The 19,707-nt window shown below is 45.1% G+C and overlaps 1 protein-coding gene across 5 annotated transcripts in view; it reads left to right on the forward strand.

Annotated features, from left to right (window-relative positions):
• LOC110506667 (diacylglycerol lipase-alpha) overlaps positions 1 to 19,707 on the forward strand; it is a 42,764-nt gene that overhangs the window by 19,130 nt on the left and 3,927 nt on the right. The window contains exons 4-21 of one of the 5 annotated variants that reach the window (XM_036963355.1): positions 597 to 698; positions 917 to 1,055; positions 1,188 to 1,247; positions 1,370 to 1,457; positions 1,602 to 1,736; positions 1,897 to 1,974; positions 2,078 to 2,202; positions 2,618 to 2,768; positions 3,459 to 3,542; positions 6,238 to 6,315; positions 6,583 to 6,663; positions 6,991 to 7,133; positions 8,923 to 8,991; positions 9,084 to 9,156; positions 11,513 to 11,721; positions 14,020 to 14,146; positions 14,927 to 15,084; positions 15,187 to 17,540. In XM_036963355.1, coding sequence (XP_036819250.1) covers positions 597 to 698; positions 917 to 1,055; positions 1,188 to 1,247; positions 1,370 to 1,457; positions 1,602 to 1,736; positions 1,897 to 1,974; positions 2,078 to 2,202; positions 2,618 to 2,768; positions 3,459 to 3,542; positions 6,238 to 6,315; positions 6,583 to 6,663; positions 6,991 to 7,133; positions 8,923 to 8,991; positions 9,084 to 9,156; positions 11,513 to 11,721; positions 14,020 to 14,146; positions 14,927 to 15,084; positions 15,187 to 15,970 — 2,684 coding nt within the window. In that variant the 3' untranslated portion in view covers positions 15,971 to 17,540. Of the gene's footprint in view, positions 1 to 596; positions 699 to 916; positions 1,056 to 1,187; positions 1,248 to 1,369; positions 1,458 to 1,601; positions 1,737 to 1,896; positions 1,975 to 2,077; positions 2,203 to 2,617; positions 2,769 to 3,458; positions 3,543 to 6,237; positions 6,316 to 6,582; positions 6,664 to 6,990; positions 7,134 to 8,922; positions 8,992 to 9,083; positions 9,157 to 11,512; positions 11,722 to 14,019; positions 14,147 to 14,926; positions 17,541 to 18,939; positions 19,113 to 19,707 lie in introns of those variants that run through there. The other 4 variants (XM_036963356.1, XM_021586457.2, XM_036963354.1 and 1 more) reach the window with 4 other exon arrangements.

Genomic DNA, 19,707 nt, shown 5'->3' on the forward strand with positions numbered 1-19,707 from the left:
TTCAGAGGTCTTGGCTCATTTATTTTGATTTTCCCATGATGGCAAGCAAAGAGGCACTGAGTTTGAAGGTAGGCCTTGAAATACATCCACAGGTACACCTCCAATTGACTCAGGCTAATTGACATCATTTATCAGAAGCTTCTAAAGCCATGGCATAATTGTCTGGAATTTTCCAAGCTGTTTAAAGGCACAGTCAACTTAGTGTATGTAAACTTCTGACCCACTGGAATTGTGATACAGTGAATTATAAGTGAAATAATCTGTCTGTAAACAATTGTTGGAAAAATTACTTGTCATGCACAAAGTAGATGTCCTAACCGACTTGCCAAAACTATAGTTTGTTAACAAGACATTTGTGGAGTGGTTGAAAAACAAGTTTTAATGACTCCAACCTAAGTGTATGTCAACTTCTGACTTCAACTGTAAATAAGGTATTTCGTTTTTCATTTTTTTATGCATTTGTTTTTATTTTTTACTTCCCTAAGGCACTGTATACTCAACCTGTTCTCAGAATATCCTGTCTAATTTCACAATATTGAGTAATGTTGTTTCCCTGTGTTTCACTTCCCTCTCTTCCTCCCTGCTTTCTCTTTCAGCCATCTTGTTGGTGGAGTTGGTATATGCAGTGGTGGGGATCGCCTGGCTTTTCCAATACTACCAACCGTGCTCTGATGTCACTGCCAAGAACCTTGCTTTGGGTGAGTTCGAGAGGGAGTATGAGGGAGCAGCAATCAATGGAGTAAGCATGTTGTAGACTAGAGTAATCTTCAAAGAAAGAACCAGGACGGACTTGTAAAACAAAGTAATGGAGTAGAAATGCCCATGGGCATGTTTCGCTTTTCTTACACATTTGCGTGGTTAGTTATCAAGATCACAATATATCAAAACTATCCTTTCTCCTCCCTGTCTTCCCCAGGGATTGTAGTGTGCAATTGGCTGGTGATTTTCAGCGTGTGCTTCACCCTCATGTGTACCTTTGACCCCACGGGACGCACCTTTGTCAAACTGAAAGCCACCCGGCGACGCCAACGCAACCTCACCACCTACACCCTCAGGTTGGTACCCTCTTCCCTGCATACTACCGTCTGTACATCCTTAGGTTGGTACCCTCTTCCCTGCATACTACCGTCTGTACACCCTTAGGTTGGTACGATCTGCCCTACACACTACCATCTCTAAACCCTCAGGTTGGTACCCTCTGCCCTACACACTACCATCTCTACAGAGTATACCACCTGCACCCTCAGGTTGGTACCCTCTTCCCTACACACTACTACCGTCTGCCCTACACTCTACTACCCTCTCTGCCCTACTCTGCACCCAGCACAGCACACTAAGGTAACCATCCTGCTGTGCCTCCCTTCCTCAGACACCGGCTAGAGGAGGGCCAAGCCAGCAGCTGGAGCAGGAGACTGAAGTTCTTCATGTGCTGCACCCGAGCCCAGGACACACAGTCTGTGAGGGAAATATCATTCTTGTTCCTCTATCTGTCACCCAACTTCCTGCATGAAACAATTTATTCAGTGAGAAGCAATGGTTGTGGTTAGGATCTGTTCTTGTGGTTATTCATGGTTCAACCTCTATCTCTCCTCTCCCGTTAGGATGCGTATTCCGAGGTGGCCAGCCTGTTTGCAGAGTTCTTCAGAGATCTGGACATTGTGCCTAGTGACATCATAGCTGGCCTGGTGCTGCTTCGCCAGAGACAGAGGTCTAACAGAGGTGCCATCCTGGACCAGGTAACAGGGGATGGGGACCAAGGTGGAGAGAGAAAGAGAGAGGGATGGGGGGATAGGTAAAATGCTAACAGAGTTGGAGGGCCTGTGTGTGTTTATGTTTGACATGGTCTTACTAGTACTGTATATTCCAATGTGTGAAATTGTTGTTTTTCTCCCTCAGGCCAACAATGACATTTTAGCCTTCTTATCTGGAATGCCTGTAACTCGCAACACCAAATACCTGGACCTTAAGAACTCGGTGAGTGTGTGTTTGTGGATTTATATTGAACCTCTAAGGCAGCGGTGTAGCCTCTGTCTCTGTTTTGGATGTATTTTTAACATTGTGTGTGTGTGTCCCTCAGACGGAGATGGGCATGTACAAGGAGGTGTGTTACTACATGCTGTTTGCCCTGGCAGCGTATGGCTGGCCCATGTACCTGATAAGGAAGCCTGCCTGTGGGCTGTGCCGCCTGGCCAGCTCCTGCCAGTAAGTCTGCCTGCCTGCCTCCCTCCCATCCCATGCACTTACACCGGTTTCACATTTCACATTCATCAGTATTGACAAAGTGGTAATCCACTGGGACAATAACACTCTGGTCAGACCCCACTCTCTGACACAGTGGGTAAACAAACAATGGAGCACTGACACACAGCGTGTTCCACTCCACTGTTCAGACAAAACACTGACCCACGCACTAACCACTTGACTAGTGATACAAAGACCTAAATACACTGAATCACACAGATATGTTTGTGTTTTAGACTCACACACTCAATCTAAGGACCTATTGTAGTAATCTCTCCATCTCGCTCTCTCTCTTCCTCTCTCCATTTTCCTCTCTCGTCTCTTTGTGTCTGTCCACTACTCTCTTTCTCTCTCCCTCCCTCCATCTCTCTCTCAGCTGTACATCAGGGTCTGGCTCTAGGCTGTCCCAGACAGTGACAGTGGAGGAGGATAACTGTTGTGGCTGTAACGTCCTGGCTATCCGCCGCCACTTCCTGGACAGAGAGCTGAAGCAGGTCCATGTTGTCTACACATCCTGGCACGACGCGGTGAGTACCAAATGGACGCGTGACAGACTTAGAGGTCAGGGGTCAGTCTGGACAATTACCAGGCATGAGTAGAATACGGAAGATACAACATGCAGTGTTAGTAGAAGCAATTTGCAAAGTACAGTTGAACAGGTGTGTGATTTGTCATATTGTCTGTCAGTCAACAATCTGCTGAATCACTCTCCTTGGAATTGTTTCTTTAAATGATACCTCAATGATATATTGCACTTAGTTCCCTCAATAATACAGTATATGTAATATAACACCTTATATTGCTCTGTACCAAGGGAAGTAAATCACACTGCCAAGTGGCTGACTGAACAAATACTATCCCAATCACATCCAAAATATTACACCTGTTAATTATTTTCCGTTTGCAGAGGGACGTTGCCGTAGCGAGAAAGGGAGTACTCAAAACACACTGACTGATTTGTAAAGCAGACTTCTCTGTTAACTGGGCCAAGTCTGATTTTCCATCCATTAAACCACACCATGCAGGCTAGCTAGCAGAAGAGTGGAGGGTCTGGACTCTGCAGACTCATCAGAGGGAGTTAGGCCAGGACACTCCATGATGGAAGGCATCATTATAGTCCTTGGCTGTTTCTTCTGCGATGCCTTTGATTGATGTGTGTAACCAAAATAAATAGATTTAGCTGCTACCTCTCGCTGTTCTCTTTCTCCCCTTCATAGGTTTACGAGACACCTTTCTTTGTGGCTGTGGATCATGGGAAAAAGAAAGTTGTCATCAGCATTCGAGGAACCCTGTCCCCCAAAGTAAGACACAGTGACAAACCAATGACTCACAAGTGACTGACCAGAGAGTCATCTAACTACCATGGTTGTGTCCCAAATGGCAATCTATTCCCTATTTATTGCAACACTTTTGACAAGAGCTTCTGGTCAATGTTGTGCATGTAGTGTTTAAAAATAGAGAGAGGGTGATGGCATCTCCCAAAAAGACTGCACCACTATATAGGCCAAAAGGTGCTATTTGGGATACAGACGATGACTCACAAGTGAATGACCAGATAGTCACCAAAGTCCATGTCAGTCAATCATGGAGCACAATACAATGTTATGCAATACAACCACTTTCAGTGAAGTTAAATTCCTCACAGTTCTATGACATCATATTCCCATGAAACCTCTCCGTCTTCAACTGAACTCCCACACCCCCTCTCTTGTTGGCTAAACATTCTATGGGCTCAATTTTGTTCAAGTACTGTAAAATCACTATACTTTATAATTTATGAGGTAACTTTTCTTAGTGTCCAAGGAAAGGAGACTATTATTTAACTGGAGCAGGAAGAGAATGTGTTGCACTTGCTAGCAGTATTCAGAACTCCCCTCAAATATGTGTCAACCCATCTATTTAAAATGTCAGTTATTTTTCTCACATCAAAATAGTTTTTTCTTTACTTGCGGAAATAGAGCTCTCGCTCTCTGTCTCTCTCGCTCTCTGTCTCTCTCGCTCTCTGTCTCTCTCGCCCTCTGTCTCTCTCGCTCTCTGTCTCTCTCGCTCTCTGTCTCTCTCGCTCTCTGTCTCTCTCGCCCTCTGTCTCTCTCGCCCTCTGTCTCTCTCGCCCTCTGTCTCTCTCGCCCTCTGTCTCTCTCGCCCTCTGTCTCTCTCGCCCTCTGTCTCTCTCGCCCTCTGTCTCTCTCGCCCTCTGTCTCTCTCGCTCTCTGTCTCTCTCGCTCTCTGTCTCTCTCGCTCTCTGTCTCTCTCGCTCTCTGTCTCTCTCGCTCTCTGTCTCTCTCGCTCTCTGTCTCTCTCGCTCTCTGTCTCTCTCGCTCTCTGTCTCTCTCGCTCTCTGTCTCTCTCGCTCTGTCTCTCTCGCTCTCTCTCACACACACACACACGGTCTCTCTGTCTCTCTCGCTCTCTCTCACACACACACACGGTCTCTCTCGCACTTTCTCTCACACACACACACGGTCTCTCTCGCTCTTTCTCTCACACACACACACGGTCTCTCTCGCTCTTTCTCTCACACACACACGGTCTCTCTCGCTCTTTCTCTCACACACACACACACACACTGTCTCTCTGTCTCTCTCTCTCTCTCGCTCTCTCTCACACACACACTGTCTCTCTCTCTCTCTCTCTCACACACACACACTGTCTCTCTCTCTCTCTCTCTCTCTCACACACACTCTCTCTCACACACACACGGTCTCTCTCTCTCTCTCTCTCACACACACTGTCTCTCTCTCTCTCTCTCACACACACACACACTGTCTCTCTCTCTCTCTCACACACACTGTCTCTCTCTCTCTCTCACACACACTCTCTCTCTCACACACACACACACTGTCTCTCTCTCTCTCTCTCTCACACACACACTGTCTCTCTCTCTCTCTCTCTCTCTCACACACACTGTCTCTCTCTCTCAGACACACACACACTGTCTCTCTCTCTCTCACACACACACACACTGTCTCTCTCTCTCTCTCTCTCACACACACTGTCTCTCTCTCTCTCTCTCTCACACACACACACTCTCTCTCTCTCTCTCTCACACACACACACACTGTCTCTCTCTCTCTCTCTCACACACACACACACTGTCTCTCTCTCTCTCTCTCTCACACACACACACACTGTCTCTCTCTCTCTCTCTCTCACACACACACACACTGTCTCTCTCTCTCTCACACACACACACACACTGTCTCTCTCTGTCTCACACACACACACACACTGTCTCTCTCTGTCTCACACACACACACACTGTCTCTCTTGTCTTTCATCTTTTGTTATCACCTCCTCCACTTAAAGTTATGCTCCGACAACTAAGAAAGTATTTTTTAAACCTCACACTTTGGTCTAGATGTGTCAATGTGTAGTTCATACATGCATAATCTATGAGCAGAATTACTGTTATACCTCAATTAGCCATGAAATCCCTAGTTTGAAAGCGACTGTTTTCTTCAAGCTGTGCCATGCCAATGTGGCCCAGCCCCCTAGCAATTTGAGTTCTGGCCAATGAGTACAGTTTGAAAGGGTCCGTGGCACAACTGAATGCATTCAACCAAAATGTGTCTTCTGCATTCAACCCAGCAACTGAATCAGAGAGGTGCCGTGTGGCTGCCTTAATTGACATCTGCCTTGCTCAAGGGCAGAAGGGCAGATTTTTCCACGTTGCCAGCTCAGAGATTCGAACAAGCAACCTTTCGGTTACGGTCCCGAAGCTCTAACCGCTAGGCTACCTGCCGCTGAGTGACAGCTAGTATAGGCCTGCCCAGTGTAATCCAATGAGGTTGCCGGGAGACAGAGAGCAATGATATGGTGCACATATCTGCACGCGTGAAGTAGTACACAATTTTCAGGGACCACTTTTGGCTTGTGATTGCTACTTTCAGAACTACTGGCTAAAAAGTTTACAAAAGTACCAGAGAATCTCTTTAAGTGCATGTAGTAGTATAATAACATGTTTTTTCTCTCTCTCGCGTGTGTGTGTTATGTTAGGATGCCCTGACGGATCTCACAGGGGACTCTGAGCGTCTGCCAGTGGAGGAGCAGCATGGAAACTGGCTGGGCCACAAGGTCAGAATGCACTCACCCAGCCAGAACTAGTCATATCAAAGGTTCCCTTGGGTGTCTCTTCACCCTCTTACAAGCCATCCCGAAGAGATATTGGTCCAATATGCTCCCAAAGCGCAGGGGCCATTTCACTTCTCAAAAGTGGAATGATTTATAGATGTAAAATTAGTAGATTAAAATTATTTAATAGAGGCTGAAGTGAAGCAAAGATGAATGGAATGTAACAGTCTGCCTCTCCCTCTCTCCTCCCTTCCTCTCTTCTTCTCTCAGGGGATGGTTTACTCAGCAGAGTACATTAAGAAGAAACTGGAGCAGGAAATGATCTTGTCACAAGCCTTTGGAAGAGATTTGGTACATGAGTGATGAATATGTGGATATGTCTCAGTGTGGAGTGTGGTAGAAAGGATTTGTGTATATTAGTTGAAATGTAATACGTTTGTCTAACTAACACTTTCATGGGAACAGAGCATTAAAATAAATATAAGATTTTGTTCAAGTGTGTGGGGGGGGGGTTAGGTGTATGTGTATAAGAGTATAATTCTAATCTGTGTAGAAAGGATTTGTGTATATTGGTTGAAATGTAATACATGTTTACGTAACTTACACTTTCATGGGAACAGCATTAGAAGAGTGTGTGTGTGTGCGTGTGTACAAGTCTAAACCTAATGTTTTTCTCAGGGTAAGGGAACCATGCACTATGGGCTGGTGATAGTGGGACACTCCCTTGGTGCCGGTACTGCAGCCATCCTGTCCTTCCTGCTCCGCCCCCAGTACCCCACACTGCAGTGCTACTCCTACTCTCCACCAGGTGGCCTTCTGAGGTAACTATGGCCTTCATCATGTCATCAAACTATATGGTAGATGTATTTGCTCGGCCCATTGCTTGTAGCCACTTATAGCTATTGCAACAGGACAGAAAGCACAAAGACCTACTCGGATCAAGAACTTTGCATCAGACATCCATATCCCATTGCTTGTATAGGCTGGAATTGCATTGGGAACTAAATTACTGATAGTACACTAAACACGCACACTAAAACGTCTCACCTTCAACCATCATAAGATCACTGTGTAACATGTCCATGTGTGTCTTTCAGTAGATGTTAGCCTCTATTATGGGGCTCGTTTCTTTCAGTAGATATAAGGCTCTATTATGGGGCTAGTTTCTTTCAGTAGATATTAGGCTCTTTTATGGGGCTTGTTTCTTTCAGTAGATATTAGGCTCTATTATGGGGCTTGTTTCTTTCAGTAGATATTAGCCTCTAGTATGGGGCTTGTTTCTTTCAGTAGATATTAGGCTCTTTTATGGGGCTTGTTTCTTTCAGTAGATATTAGGCTCTATTATGGGGCTTGTTTCTTTCAGTAGATATTAGCCTCTATTATGGGGCTTGTTTCTTTCAGTAGATATTAGCCTCTATTATGGGGCTTGTTTCTTTCAGTAGATATTAGCCTCTATTATGGGGCTTGTTTCTTTCAGTAGATATTAGCCTCTATTATGGGGCTTGTTTCTTTCAGTAGATATTAGCCTCTATTATGGGGCTTGTTTCTTTCAGTAGATATTAGGCTCTATTATGGGGCTAGTTTCTTTCAGTAGATATTAGCCTCTATTATGGGGCTAGTTTCTTTCAGTAGATATTAAGCTCTATTATGGGGCTTGTTTCTTTCAGTAGATATTAGCCTCTATTATGGGGCTTGTTTCTTTCAGTAGATATTAGCCTCTATTATGGGGCTTGTTTCTTTCAGTAGATATTAGCCTCTAGTATGGGGCTTGTTTCTTTCAGTAGATATTAGCCTCTAGTATGGGGCTTGTTTCTTTCGGTAGATATTAGGCTCTATTATGGGGCTTGTTTCTTTTTGCCTTGTGGCAAAGCTGAATAATCTCTATAAAGCTGCCAGTCCCCTCATACTGGATTTGCGATGTAAATCATGGTGAAAGAGGTTGTGTGAACATACCGACATGTTCCAGTGCTCTGCCTGTCCAGTGCTGTTCTGAGAAGGTCATTTGTGGTTAGAACTGGTTCTAGATTATCTCTGCTGATCAGATGAGGTAGAGGCCTTTTGTCAAGTCATCCAGTTTCTAGGTTATAGCATAAAGCAGGGAACTCAGAAGCACCATCTCTGTATACACCAGTGTTTTCTGTGCTGAGATCTTCTTCATATTTGTCAGTCGTGTCTCGTGATCAAGTCTATTTGTCTCTGATCTTATCTATTGATATTGATTAGATCCCAATCCCGTTTGTAACACCGATGTCAATATCTTGGATGCTTTTTATCGAAGGGCAACTCATCGCTGGCCTTGATTCCTCTACACATCGACGCTTGCTGTGGAGAGATGTTGAATTATTTATCCAGTTGGAATGAGATCAGACTCATGATTTTTGTGTGTGGAAAACATCTGGTTGGAAATTCAGCAGCAACAGTTTGTGGTGATGGAGGGAAAGAGAAGGGTACACATCACACTCTGACCCGCTCTTCCTTTTTTCACATCCTCTTTCACTTTTTGTGTCTCTGACAAGCATTTTGCTACACCCGCAGTAACATCTGCTAAATATGTCTATGTGACCAATAAAATTAGATTTGATTTGACTCTCCTCGTCATTTTGTTTCTAGTGAGGATGCCATGGAGTACTCCAAAGAGTTTGTCACTTCTGTCGTTTTGGGAAAGGACCTTGTCCCAAGGTATGTCATATATGTAGAAACCCCACCTATTTCAAGTATCATATCTGTCATGGTGTACAGCTGTACTCATTTCTCTCCTGTTTGTCTCATAGGATCGGTCTCTCTCAGTTGGAGGGGTTTCGGCGCCACCTGCTGGAAGTCTTACAGAAGAGCGACAAGCCCAAGGTAGCGCATGTACAGTTGAAGTCGCAGGTTTACATACACATATATTTATTTTAAACTGCAAAACCCTTACGCACCACTGCACTTTGTATACCAGGGTTGGCTGGCCTTCTCTAGTCACTCGTAGGCTCAGTCACTGGTATACTTTAATTTACAAAGCCTTTTTGGGTTTACTACCTTTTTATTTGGGCATTTTTATTGTTCATAAATGTGGTGGGTACTCTATTCGTTCGCTGGACTTTTTCCTGCTAACTGTTCCAAATGTCCGAACTGAATTTGGTAAAAGGGCTTTTATGTACTCTGTGCCATCGTCTTGGAACGTCTAACAAAATATTTTAAACTGGAAGAATTTGTCCCGATGAGTATTTTTAAATCACTGATGAATGATCTTGAGACTGATTCCCTGACCTGTCAACTTTTTTAATTTGCTGTTTTTGATTTTGTTATACTCTTGTGAATTCTATGGTTTTTACCTAATTACTTGTAGTTTTTCATGTTGTTTGTCTGTAATTTTTGTAATGACTTGGTGCTGCCCATCTTGGCCAGGACGCTCTTGAAAAAGAGATTTTAAATCTCAATGAGCCCTTCCTGGTTAAATAAAGGTTCAACAAAATAAATAAAACTTAGGTTGGAGTCATTAACTTGGTCATCAACCACTCCACATGTTTCTTGTTAACAAACTATAGTTTTGGCAAGTCGGTTAGGACATCTACTTTGTGCATGACACAAGTAATTTTTCCAACAATTGTTTACAGACAGATTATTTCACTTATAATTTAATGTATCACAATTCCAGTGGGTCAGAGTTTACATACACTAAGTTGACTGTGCCTTTAAACAGCTTGGAAAATTCCAGAAAATGATGTCATGGCTTTAGAAGCTTCTGATAGGCTAATTGACATCATTTGAGTCAATTGGAGGTTTACATGTGGATGTATTTCAAGGCCTACCTTCAAACTCAGTGCCTCTTTGCTTGACATCATGGGAAAATCAAAATAAATGAGCCAAGACCTCTGAAACAAAATTGTAGACCTCCACAAGTCTGGTTCATCCTTGGGAGCAATTTCCAAACGGCTGAAGGTACCACGTTCATCTGTACAAACAATAGTACACAAGTATAAACACCATGGGACCACACAGTCGTTATACTGCTCAGGAAGGAGACACGTTCTGTCTCCTAGAGATGAACGTACTGTGGTGCGAAAAGTACAAATCAATCCCAGAACAACAGCAAAGGACCTTGTGAAGATGCTGGAGGAAACAGGTACAAAAGTATCTATATCCACAGTAAAACAAATCCTATATCGACGTAACCTGAAAGGCCGCTCAGCAAGGAAGAAGCCACTGCTCCAAAACCACCATAAAAAAGCAAGACTACGGTTTGCAACTGCACAAGGGGACAAAGATCGGACTTTTTGGATAAATGTCCTCTGGTCTGATGAAACAAAAATAGAACTGTTTGGCCATAATGACCATCATTATGTTTTGAGGAAAAAGGGGGAGGCTTGCAAGCCGAAGAACACCATCCCAACAGTGAAGCACGGGGTAGGCAGCATCATGTTGTAGGGGTGATTTGCTGCAGGAGGGACTGGTGCACTTCCCAAAATAGATGGCATCATGAGAGAGGAAAATTATGTGGATATATTGAAGTAACATCTCAAGATATCAGTCAGGAAGTTAAAGCTTGGTCGCAAATGGGTCTTCCAAATGGACAATGACCCCAAGCATACTTCCAACGTTGTGGCAAAATGGCTTAAGGACAACAAAGTCAAGGTATGGCCATCACAAACCATGACCTCAATCCTATAGAAAATGTGTGGGCAGAACTGAAAAAGCGTGTGCAAGCAAGGAGGCCTACAAACCTGACTCAATTACACCAGCTCTGTCAAGAGGAATGGGCCAAAATTCACCCAACTTATTGTGGGAAGCCTGTGGAAGGCTACCTGAAACGCTTGACCCAAGTTAAACAATTTCAAGGCAATGCTACCAAATACTAATTGAGTGTATGTAAACTTCTGACCCCCTGGCAATGTGATGAAAATTAAAAGCTGAAACAAATCCTTCTCTCTACTATTATTCTGACATTTCACATTCTTAAAATAGTGGTGATCCTAACTGACCTAAGACAGGGAATCTTTACTAGGATTCAATGTCAGGAATTGTCAAACTGAGTTTAAATGTATTTGGCTAGCCGCTAAGGTGTATGTGAACTTCCGACTTTAACTGTATTTCCAATTAGATAGCAAAGTGTGTGTGGGGGGGGGGGGTCAAGCTCTGTATATTCTACAGAAAGGAAGCATCAACACTGTGCTGTAACTGCTATCAGTATAGGTTGTAACTGCTGATATCTCCCTGCCAGTGGAGGATCATTGCAGGGGGAACTAAGTGCATTCCTAAGTCCGAGCTGCCTGTGGACGACGGCCCCCAGCCCCAGACAGCCCCCGTGCCCCCCAGCACCCGTCTCTGGCTGCATCCCAGTGATCTCAGCATCGCCCTGTCAGCCTCCACCCCCCTCTACCCCCCGGGCAAGGTCATCCACGTGGTCCACAACCACCCCTCAGAGACATGGTAAGAGCCCTGGCATTACAATGATGGCACAAGAAAGTTTATTAGTCACATGCACAGGGTCACAGATGTCGTTTCAGGGTACTGTGGAATCCTCTTTATATAGTAGTAATAAAAAGTCAAAATAGAATAGAAAAAGATCCCAGGACGGCATGTACTGTATATTGACACATATTTACAGCTTGTTTTAAATTCTATACATCTGCAGCAGTTAAAGGTAGTTAAGTGTGTAAACAAGGATACTTCTCCATAGAGTGACGAGTGAGTAACAAGGAGAAATGTCCATTGTGGGTTGAGGGGGAGGTAGGGGTGGGCGGATAAATGTCCGTTGAGGGGGAGGTCAAATGAAGTCCGGGGGGCAGGAGAGGGACAGGGGGAGCAGGTAGCTGCCTCGTGGTGGCTATTCAGCAGCCGGATGGTCTGGAGGTAGAAGCTCTTGGCCAGTCTGTCAGTTTTTGCCATGATGCTCCTATATTGAGTGTTGAAATCGGGGAGAACAGGCCGTGGCTCGGGTGGCTGAGGTCCATGATGACCTTCTTGGCCTTCCTGTAACACTTTGTGTTGGAGGTGTCCTGGAGGGCAGCCAGTATGCACCCGATGGTGCGTTTGGCCGAGCATACCACCCTCTGTAGAGCCTTGCAGTCAGCGGCAGTGTTGATACAACCCAACAGTATGCTCTCGATGGTGCTCCTGTTGGACACTGTGAGGGCCCTCGGGGACAGGCCAAATTTCTTCAGAATCCTGAGGTTGAAGAGTCACTGTCGTGCCATCCCCCACGAGGGGGAGATTTGTTTGCCCATGTGCTTAAAAATACTTTACATAGGGCCTCCCGGGTGCCACAGTGGTCTAGAGCACTGCTGTGCCACCAGAGACTCTGGGTTCGCGCCCAGGCTCTTTTGCAGCCGGCCGCGACCGGGAGGTCCGTCGCACAATTGGCCTAGCGTCGTCCGGGTTAGGGAGGGTTTGGCCGGTAGGGATATCCTTGTCTCATCGCGCACCAGCGACTCCTGTGGCGGGCCGGGTACAGTGCACGCTAACCAAGGTCACCAGGTGCACGGTGTTTCTTCCGACACATTGGTGTGGCTGGCTTCCGGGTTGGATGCGCGCTGTGTTAATAAGCAGTGCGGCTTGGTTGGGTTGTGTTTCGGAGGACGCATGGCTTTCGACCTTCGTCTCTCCCGACGAAGGACAATTGGATACCACGAAATTGGGGAGAAAAAGGGGATAAAACATTATTTTTTTTAATTGAAAAAGAAAGACTTTACATATAACATAACACAGAAACCACAAAAAAATAATTAATTCAGAGTGTTATAGCTACACATTTAAAGTGAAAGTACAATATGCTGTACACTGGAGGGACCAACAGACTATCTATTATACAGCCTAATGGCTGTTGTATAAAAGAGTCCCCATATCTATCTGTTTTGAGTGAAGGGGATGAGTAGTGTCCTGTAAAAGGCTTTCAAGTTTTAGGTGGATGAATTTTGTGTACAGATTGGTGGCTGATTCTTGATCTAGATCAATTATCCTTTCCACCATCTTAAGCGCCAAAGCTTTTTCACCACGGTGTCCGTGTGGTTTGACCATTTCAGCTCCTTGGAGATGCTTACGCCGAGGAACTTTGTTTTTGACTGTCTCCAGGGCGGCCCTGTTGATAAGGATGGGAGTGTGCCCAGCTTGGTTCCTCCTGAAGTCCACAATCAGATCCTTTGTTTTGCTGACATTGAGTGAGAGGTTGTTTACCTGGCAAAACACCATCAGAATGCCTACTTCCTCTCTGTAAGCCGTCTCGTCATGGTTGTTAATAAGGCCTACTACTGTTGTGTCGTCAGTGAACTTGATGATGGAGTTGGGACTGTGTGAGGCCACCCAGTCGTGGGTATACAAGGAGTACAGTAGGGGACTGAGGACGCACCCTTGTGGGGCTCCCGTGTTGAGGATCAGTTTGAAGGAGGTGATGTTGCCTACCTTCACCACCTGGGGGCGGCCCGTCAGGTAGTCCAGGACCCAGTTGCATAGGGAGGAGTTCAGTCCCAATGCTGAGAGCTTTGTGGTGAGCTTAGCGGTATTTTAGTTGAACAGCATCCTCACAAATGCATTCCTTTAGTCCAGGTGGGTGAGGACAGTGTATACTACCAATCAGTTTAGTACACATCTAGTGTGACATGTTTAATGCTAATTGGATAGAAACTGTACTAGGGAAAAGGCTGGCTTTACTCAGACATTACTTTTGGTATAAATGTGCATGCATACATCATTTTGCTGCGTATATCATTTAGCATGCCCCTCTGTGTGTAGCTGTGGACAGGAGGAGCCCACCTACTCAGCTCTCTGGGGGGATAACAAGTCTTTCAACGAGGTCATCATCTCCCCTGCCATGCTAAACGAGCACATGCCTCACATGGTGATGGAGGGACTCAACAAGGTCTGTGAATATAATAGATACACTGTCCATGTCTGTCTGGGTTTCCTTTGTGTGTTGGATGGGATGAGTGGAGGTTTCCTGTAGATACAATGAAGGTGTAGGGGTGCTGGTCAGATGCTCTGTTGGGGAAGGTGACAGAATAAGGTATCGGAGCGCTGGTGAAATGCACTGAGGGAAATATCAATGAATCAAACATCATTCATACACTGAGTTGGCAGGTGACGACACTGGATGAATGTTCGATGTATGAATGTGTTTGTGGGTTTCTGTCTGTAAGAGCTTTCCTAACAATTGTATGTTTTCAATGAATAGTTAGAACTAACCTCGTGTTTTCTTGTGCGGTAGCTGGAGAAGGGTGCTGTTCACTGACGGTGTGCTGGATGTTATGTCTGGTCTGCTCCACAGGCACTACATGCTTAGTCAATACTGAGGTTACTCTAATGGAACTGCATTGGTGTTGGAGTGTGTCTGCTGTGTGTTGGGTATTGGTGTAAGCATGGTGTTGTGTGATTTGAAACTGCAGTGGTGTTGGAGTGTGTCTGCTGTGTGTTGGGTATTGGTGTAAGCATGGTGTTGTGTGATTTGAAACTGCAGTGGTGTTGGAGTGTGTCTGCTGTGTGTTGGGTATTGGTGTAAGCATGGTGTTGTGTGATTGAAACTGCATTGGTGTTGGAGTGTGTCTGCTGTGTGTTGGGTATTGGTGTAAGCATGGTGTTGTGTGATTTGAAACTGCAGTGGTGTGTTTGTATGTCTGTGTTGATACTTATGATGTCTCTGCAGGTACTGGAACCATTTGGTCTCAGTTCTGAGCAGGCAGGTGCAGAGCCAATGGAGATGGAGGATGAGGGCCAACCAGCCAGCACTGTTGTGGTCATAACCTCTGAAACAGAGCTGCCCTCTACACCTCTGCTTTCAGATACCTCCTCTAATGCCCACAAATACTCACTCTCTCCCTCTCCTCTTTCAGATACCTCCTCTAACCCCCACAAAGACTCACTCTTTACCTCTCCTCTTTCAGATACCTCCTCTAACCCCCACAAAGACTCACTCTCTCCCTCTCCTCTTTCAGATACCTCCTCTAACCCCCACAAAGACTCACTCTCTCCCTCTCCTCTTTCAGATACCTCCTCTAACCCCCACAAAGACTCACCCTCTCCCTCTCCTCTTTCAGATACCCCCTCTAACCCCCACAAAGACTCACTCTCTCCCTCTCCTCTTTCAGATACCTCCTCTAACCCCCACAAAGACTCACTCTCTACCTCTCCTCTTTCAGATAGCTCTTCTGATACCCACAAATACATTTCCTCTCCCTGTTCTCTTTCAGATTGTCCCTCTACTGCCAAAATAGAGCTGCCATCTACCCCTCTTAGATACCCCATCTGTTCCCCAAACACACTTTACCCCTCCTCTTATAGAGGTAGTCTTCCCCCCACTGAACCATCAAATACCTCCCCGCAAATAGACCAAACTTTTATCTCCCACGTTGACCAACCCGCCGTCTCCCATGTTGACCAACCCGCCGTCTCCCACGTTGACCAACCCGCCGTCTCCCACGTTGACCAACCCGCCGTCTCCCACGTTGACCAACCCGCCGTCTCCCACGTTGACCAACCCGCCGTCTCCCACGTTGACCAACCCGCCGTCTCCCACGTTGACCAACCCGCCGTCTCCCACGTTGACCAACCCGCCGTCTCCCTATTATCGAATGGCCCCTCTACTCAGGAAACTGACTTGTTCTCTACACCTCTGTGTCACACCCACTCTCTCTCCCTCAAGCATCAAGTACCACCCCAAACAGGCCTACCCTTTCCCCCACAATCATGACAGACAGACCCCATATACTTCTCTTACAGGTGTACCCTGCAGTACCCTTCCACCAAGCCCCTCTGAACCTCTACTATCCAATACCCCTTCATCTCTCCAAATAGACTCTTCAAATACACAATCTACCACCCCCACACAACCTATCCCAAATCCTCTGGTTTAACGTTATAGCCTCTACCTCTCCTTTCCAGCTCACAGTCCTCCTCTGCCTCTTCAGTCTTACAAACCCTGTCTTGCTCTTTGCTTTAGCTTCAAATTGTTCAGATTGAGAAACCACCACACAACCTACTTACTAACTAATGCACACTTTTCTCTAGATGCAGTGAGGTTTCCATGGTTACCCCAATTTCTCCAACACTAACCCCCTCCTTATTATTCCTTGTGGCCTCCTACTGTTCCTAATTGGCAGCTCAAGGTGTCCTGAGTAAGGAGGATGTGCTAAGTGTCTCTGAGTCCTCTGATTCCCCCACAGTTGGCATGATGGCACAAACAGACTGGCCACCAGGCTCCTGTAGACCGTGTGGTCACATCAAATAGATTCTAATGGCTGGTTTTAAATTAGAGTAGCCTGTTACCTGACAGTGATGACTACTTGTACAGATTGACCAGCCTGAAATAACCTCCGACCATTCAGACCAGTTCACTTTATATTAGTGAGATGATGGAGCACTGAGCTAGCCCTGGTTTATGCTCAATTCATTGATATAATTAGACAAAAGATAAATTGACCTAATAATGTATCTCAATGGGCTCGTTACAAAGAGGGAGGACGTGCTTGTCTATTAGTCATGGTCAGTGCTTGACTTGGGCAGGAGCTCACCAGAGCTGAATACCTGCACCTCACATTTTCTACTGCTTGAGCTCCTTTTCCTAGCTCAAGCACCTAAATGTGAACAATACCAGCACTCAAAATGAGTCCCAGCACCTATTTCAGTCCAAGTCAAGCACTGGTCATGGAGGCAGAACAGTACTTTGCTGGTACTGTTCTGCGCTGTGGGAGAGCACTCTGAGCACTGTTGGAGATGCACCTACTGGTTGATGTGTTTTACAGTATTTGATCTTGGTGGCTTTGTTTCTGATTGTGTCCCCTATGGTGCTGCTGGGGTGTTGGTGATGTGCATTTTTCTGTTGTTGTTGTTGCTATGGAAATATTAAGGTCATGCTGCTTGCTGCCTTATTGGTCTTTCGCCTGGTTCTCAGTATGTGCTATAATTATGTCCAGAAAAGTACTGTACTTCATTTAGTTTTTTCTGTGCTGATTGACACCCATCATTAGCTGACTGTTTTTACTCACCTTCCTCTCTGTCCATCTCTTCCTGTTACACACAGCTTTCATACCAATACCATCCATGTTTGTTCAATGTTAACTCCCATTATCATTTATTTTCATGTTTCATTATAGCCATTTGTCATGTTCATGTTGTAATGTTGTATTCCATGTCACAATGTGTTTTAAAAAATGCATGGCTTGTGATCCACATGTTTTCATATTTATTAATGATATGTTGTTCTTGAATCATGCTTTTTTTCATTTTGTGTTTTAACTCATTAAAGACAAATCATATATTTACCTGTGTGGTGTTGTGATTACCATGAGTGTGTAGTAACTGTTGTCTGTGCTCTCTGTGTGGTGTTGTGATTACCATGAGTGTGTAGTAACTGTTGTCTGTGCTCTTTGTGTGGTGTTGTGATTACCATGAGTGTGTAGTAACTGTTGTCTGTGCTCTCTGTGTGGTGATGTGATTACCATGAGTGTGTAGTAACTGTTGTCTGTGCTCTTTGTGTGGTGTTGTGATTACCATGAGTGTGTAGTAACTGTTGTCTGTGCTCTCTGTGTGGTGATGTGATTACCATGAGTGTGTAGTAACTGTTGTCTGTGCTCTCTCTGTGTGGTGTTGTGATTACCATGAGTGTGTAGTAACTGTTGTCTGTGCTCTCTGTGTGGTGATGTGATTACCATGAGTGTGTAGTAACTGTTGTCTGTGCTCTCTGTGTGGTGATGTGATTACCATGAGTGTGTAGTAACTGTTGTCTGTGCTCTCTGTGTGGTGATGTGATTACCATGAGTGTGTAGTAACTGTTGTCTGTGCTCTCTGTGTGGTGATGTGATTACCATGAGTGTGTAGTAACTGTTGTCTGTGCTCTCTCTGTGTGGTGATGTGATTACCATGAATGTGTAGTAACTGTTGTCTGTGCTCTCTGTGTGGTGATGTGATTACCATGAATGTGTAGTAACTGTTGTCTGTGCTCTCTCTGTGTGGTGATGTGATTACCATGAGTGTGTAGTAACTGTTGTCTGTGCTCTCTCTGTGTGGTGATGTGATTACCATGAATGTGTAGTAACTGTTGTCTGTGCTCTCTGTGTGGTGATGTGATTACCATGAGTGTGTAGTAACTGTTGTCTGTGCTCTCTCTGCTCTCTTTTCTTTTTCATTAGTTTAGATGAGTAACCTACTTAGGGTGTACACACCACACATACATCTGCGTAGGCCTACATATTATGGAATACTTCTGCAGCAACGTGAAAGTCTCAGATTTGTATCCAGGGGTATAGTGCATGACTTTGGTATCTACTCGGGTTTGGTGTTTGCCTGTGCTATCCAGGTTTGTTCAGTATTCAAGTATCATGCTTAAACAAATGAGGGTGGATGGACTTAGTGTTTCTGACCTTCATCTTTCCCTTCACTTGACACAGTTTTGACTCGTCTCTAATGCCTTGTTTTCAATAATCTTAACATTCACTTTTTCCTGTACTAGCCTACCTGTCAATCCATTGTTCTTGTTGATGTCAATGACATATACAGGCAATTCCAGTTCTACAGCACTTAAATGCTCCTTACTGATCACCTTAGTTCACTGTTACTGCTCTCCCTCCTTCTTCAGTCCTTCCAGAGCCTCCAAATCAGTCAATAATGTCAACAATGCTGGTAGCAGTAAATTGACTGCTCCTCCTACCGTGTTATTGACAGGTGCTGGAGAACTATAACAAAGGGAAGACAGCCCTGCTGTCGGCTGCTAAGGTAATGGTGAGCCCAACCGAGGTGGACCTGAACCCAGAGACCATCTTCATGGCAGCCGTCCCGCCTCCTGCCTCCCAACAACCCACCCCAACCACCCAACACCGCAGGAACAGCAGCGTTCGGTTAGTCCACTGGGATATGGGTGGAGCTTTGGGAGGGTCTGGGCAGAGACTGGGAACATGTATGACTGACTGACTATAATCAAAAATCTCATGCATGTGTACAGGTAACTGCCCAAATAATGGAAACATTTGAGTAAATGAAGGATACAAAGTATACTGAATGCAGGTGCTTCCACACGTGTGGTTCCTGAGTTAGTTAAGCAATTAAAATCCCATCATGCTTAGGGTTATGTCTAAAAATGCTGGGCAGGCTGTTATTTTTTACCTTATTTTAGCTATCATGGCTCTGCCCCATAGGATGACAATACCCCTATCCACTGAATGGTGGATGAGCATGAAAATGATTATGTTGCATCCCTCCAATAGAGTCTCAGTCACGTGTAGAATCTATACCAAGGTGCATTGAAGCCGTTCTGATTCATGGTGGCCCTACAACCTATTAAGACACTTTATGTTGGTGTTTCCTTTATCTTGGGCAATGAAGGAATGTATGTTATGTGCAAGAGTCTGCAAGAATGTACCTAGTCCTTCAAGGTTTGTTCTTCTATGTGTTCAGATAGAAGTAAAGCATGACAGCATTAACTCTGCCACTAAC

This window comes from Oncorhynchus mykiss, chromosome 26, assembly GCF_013265735.2.
Source record: "Oncorhynchus mykiss isolate Arlee chromosome 26, USDA_OmykA_1.1, whole genome shotgun sequence".
Lineage (NCBI taxonomy): Eukaryota > Metazoa > Chordata > Actinopteri > Salmoniformes > Salmonidae > Oncorhynchus > Oncorhynchus mykiss.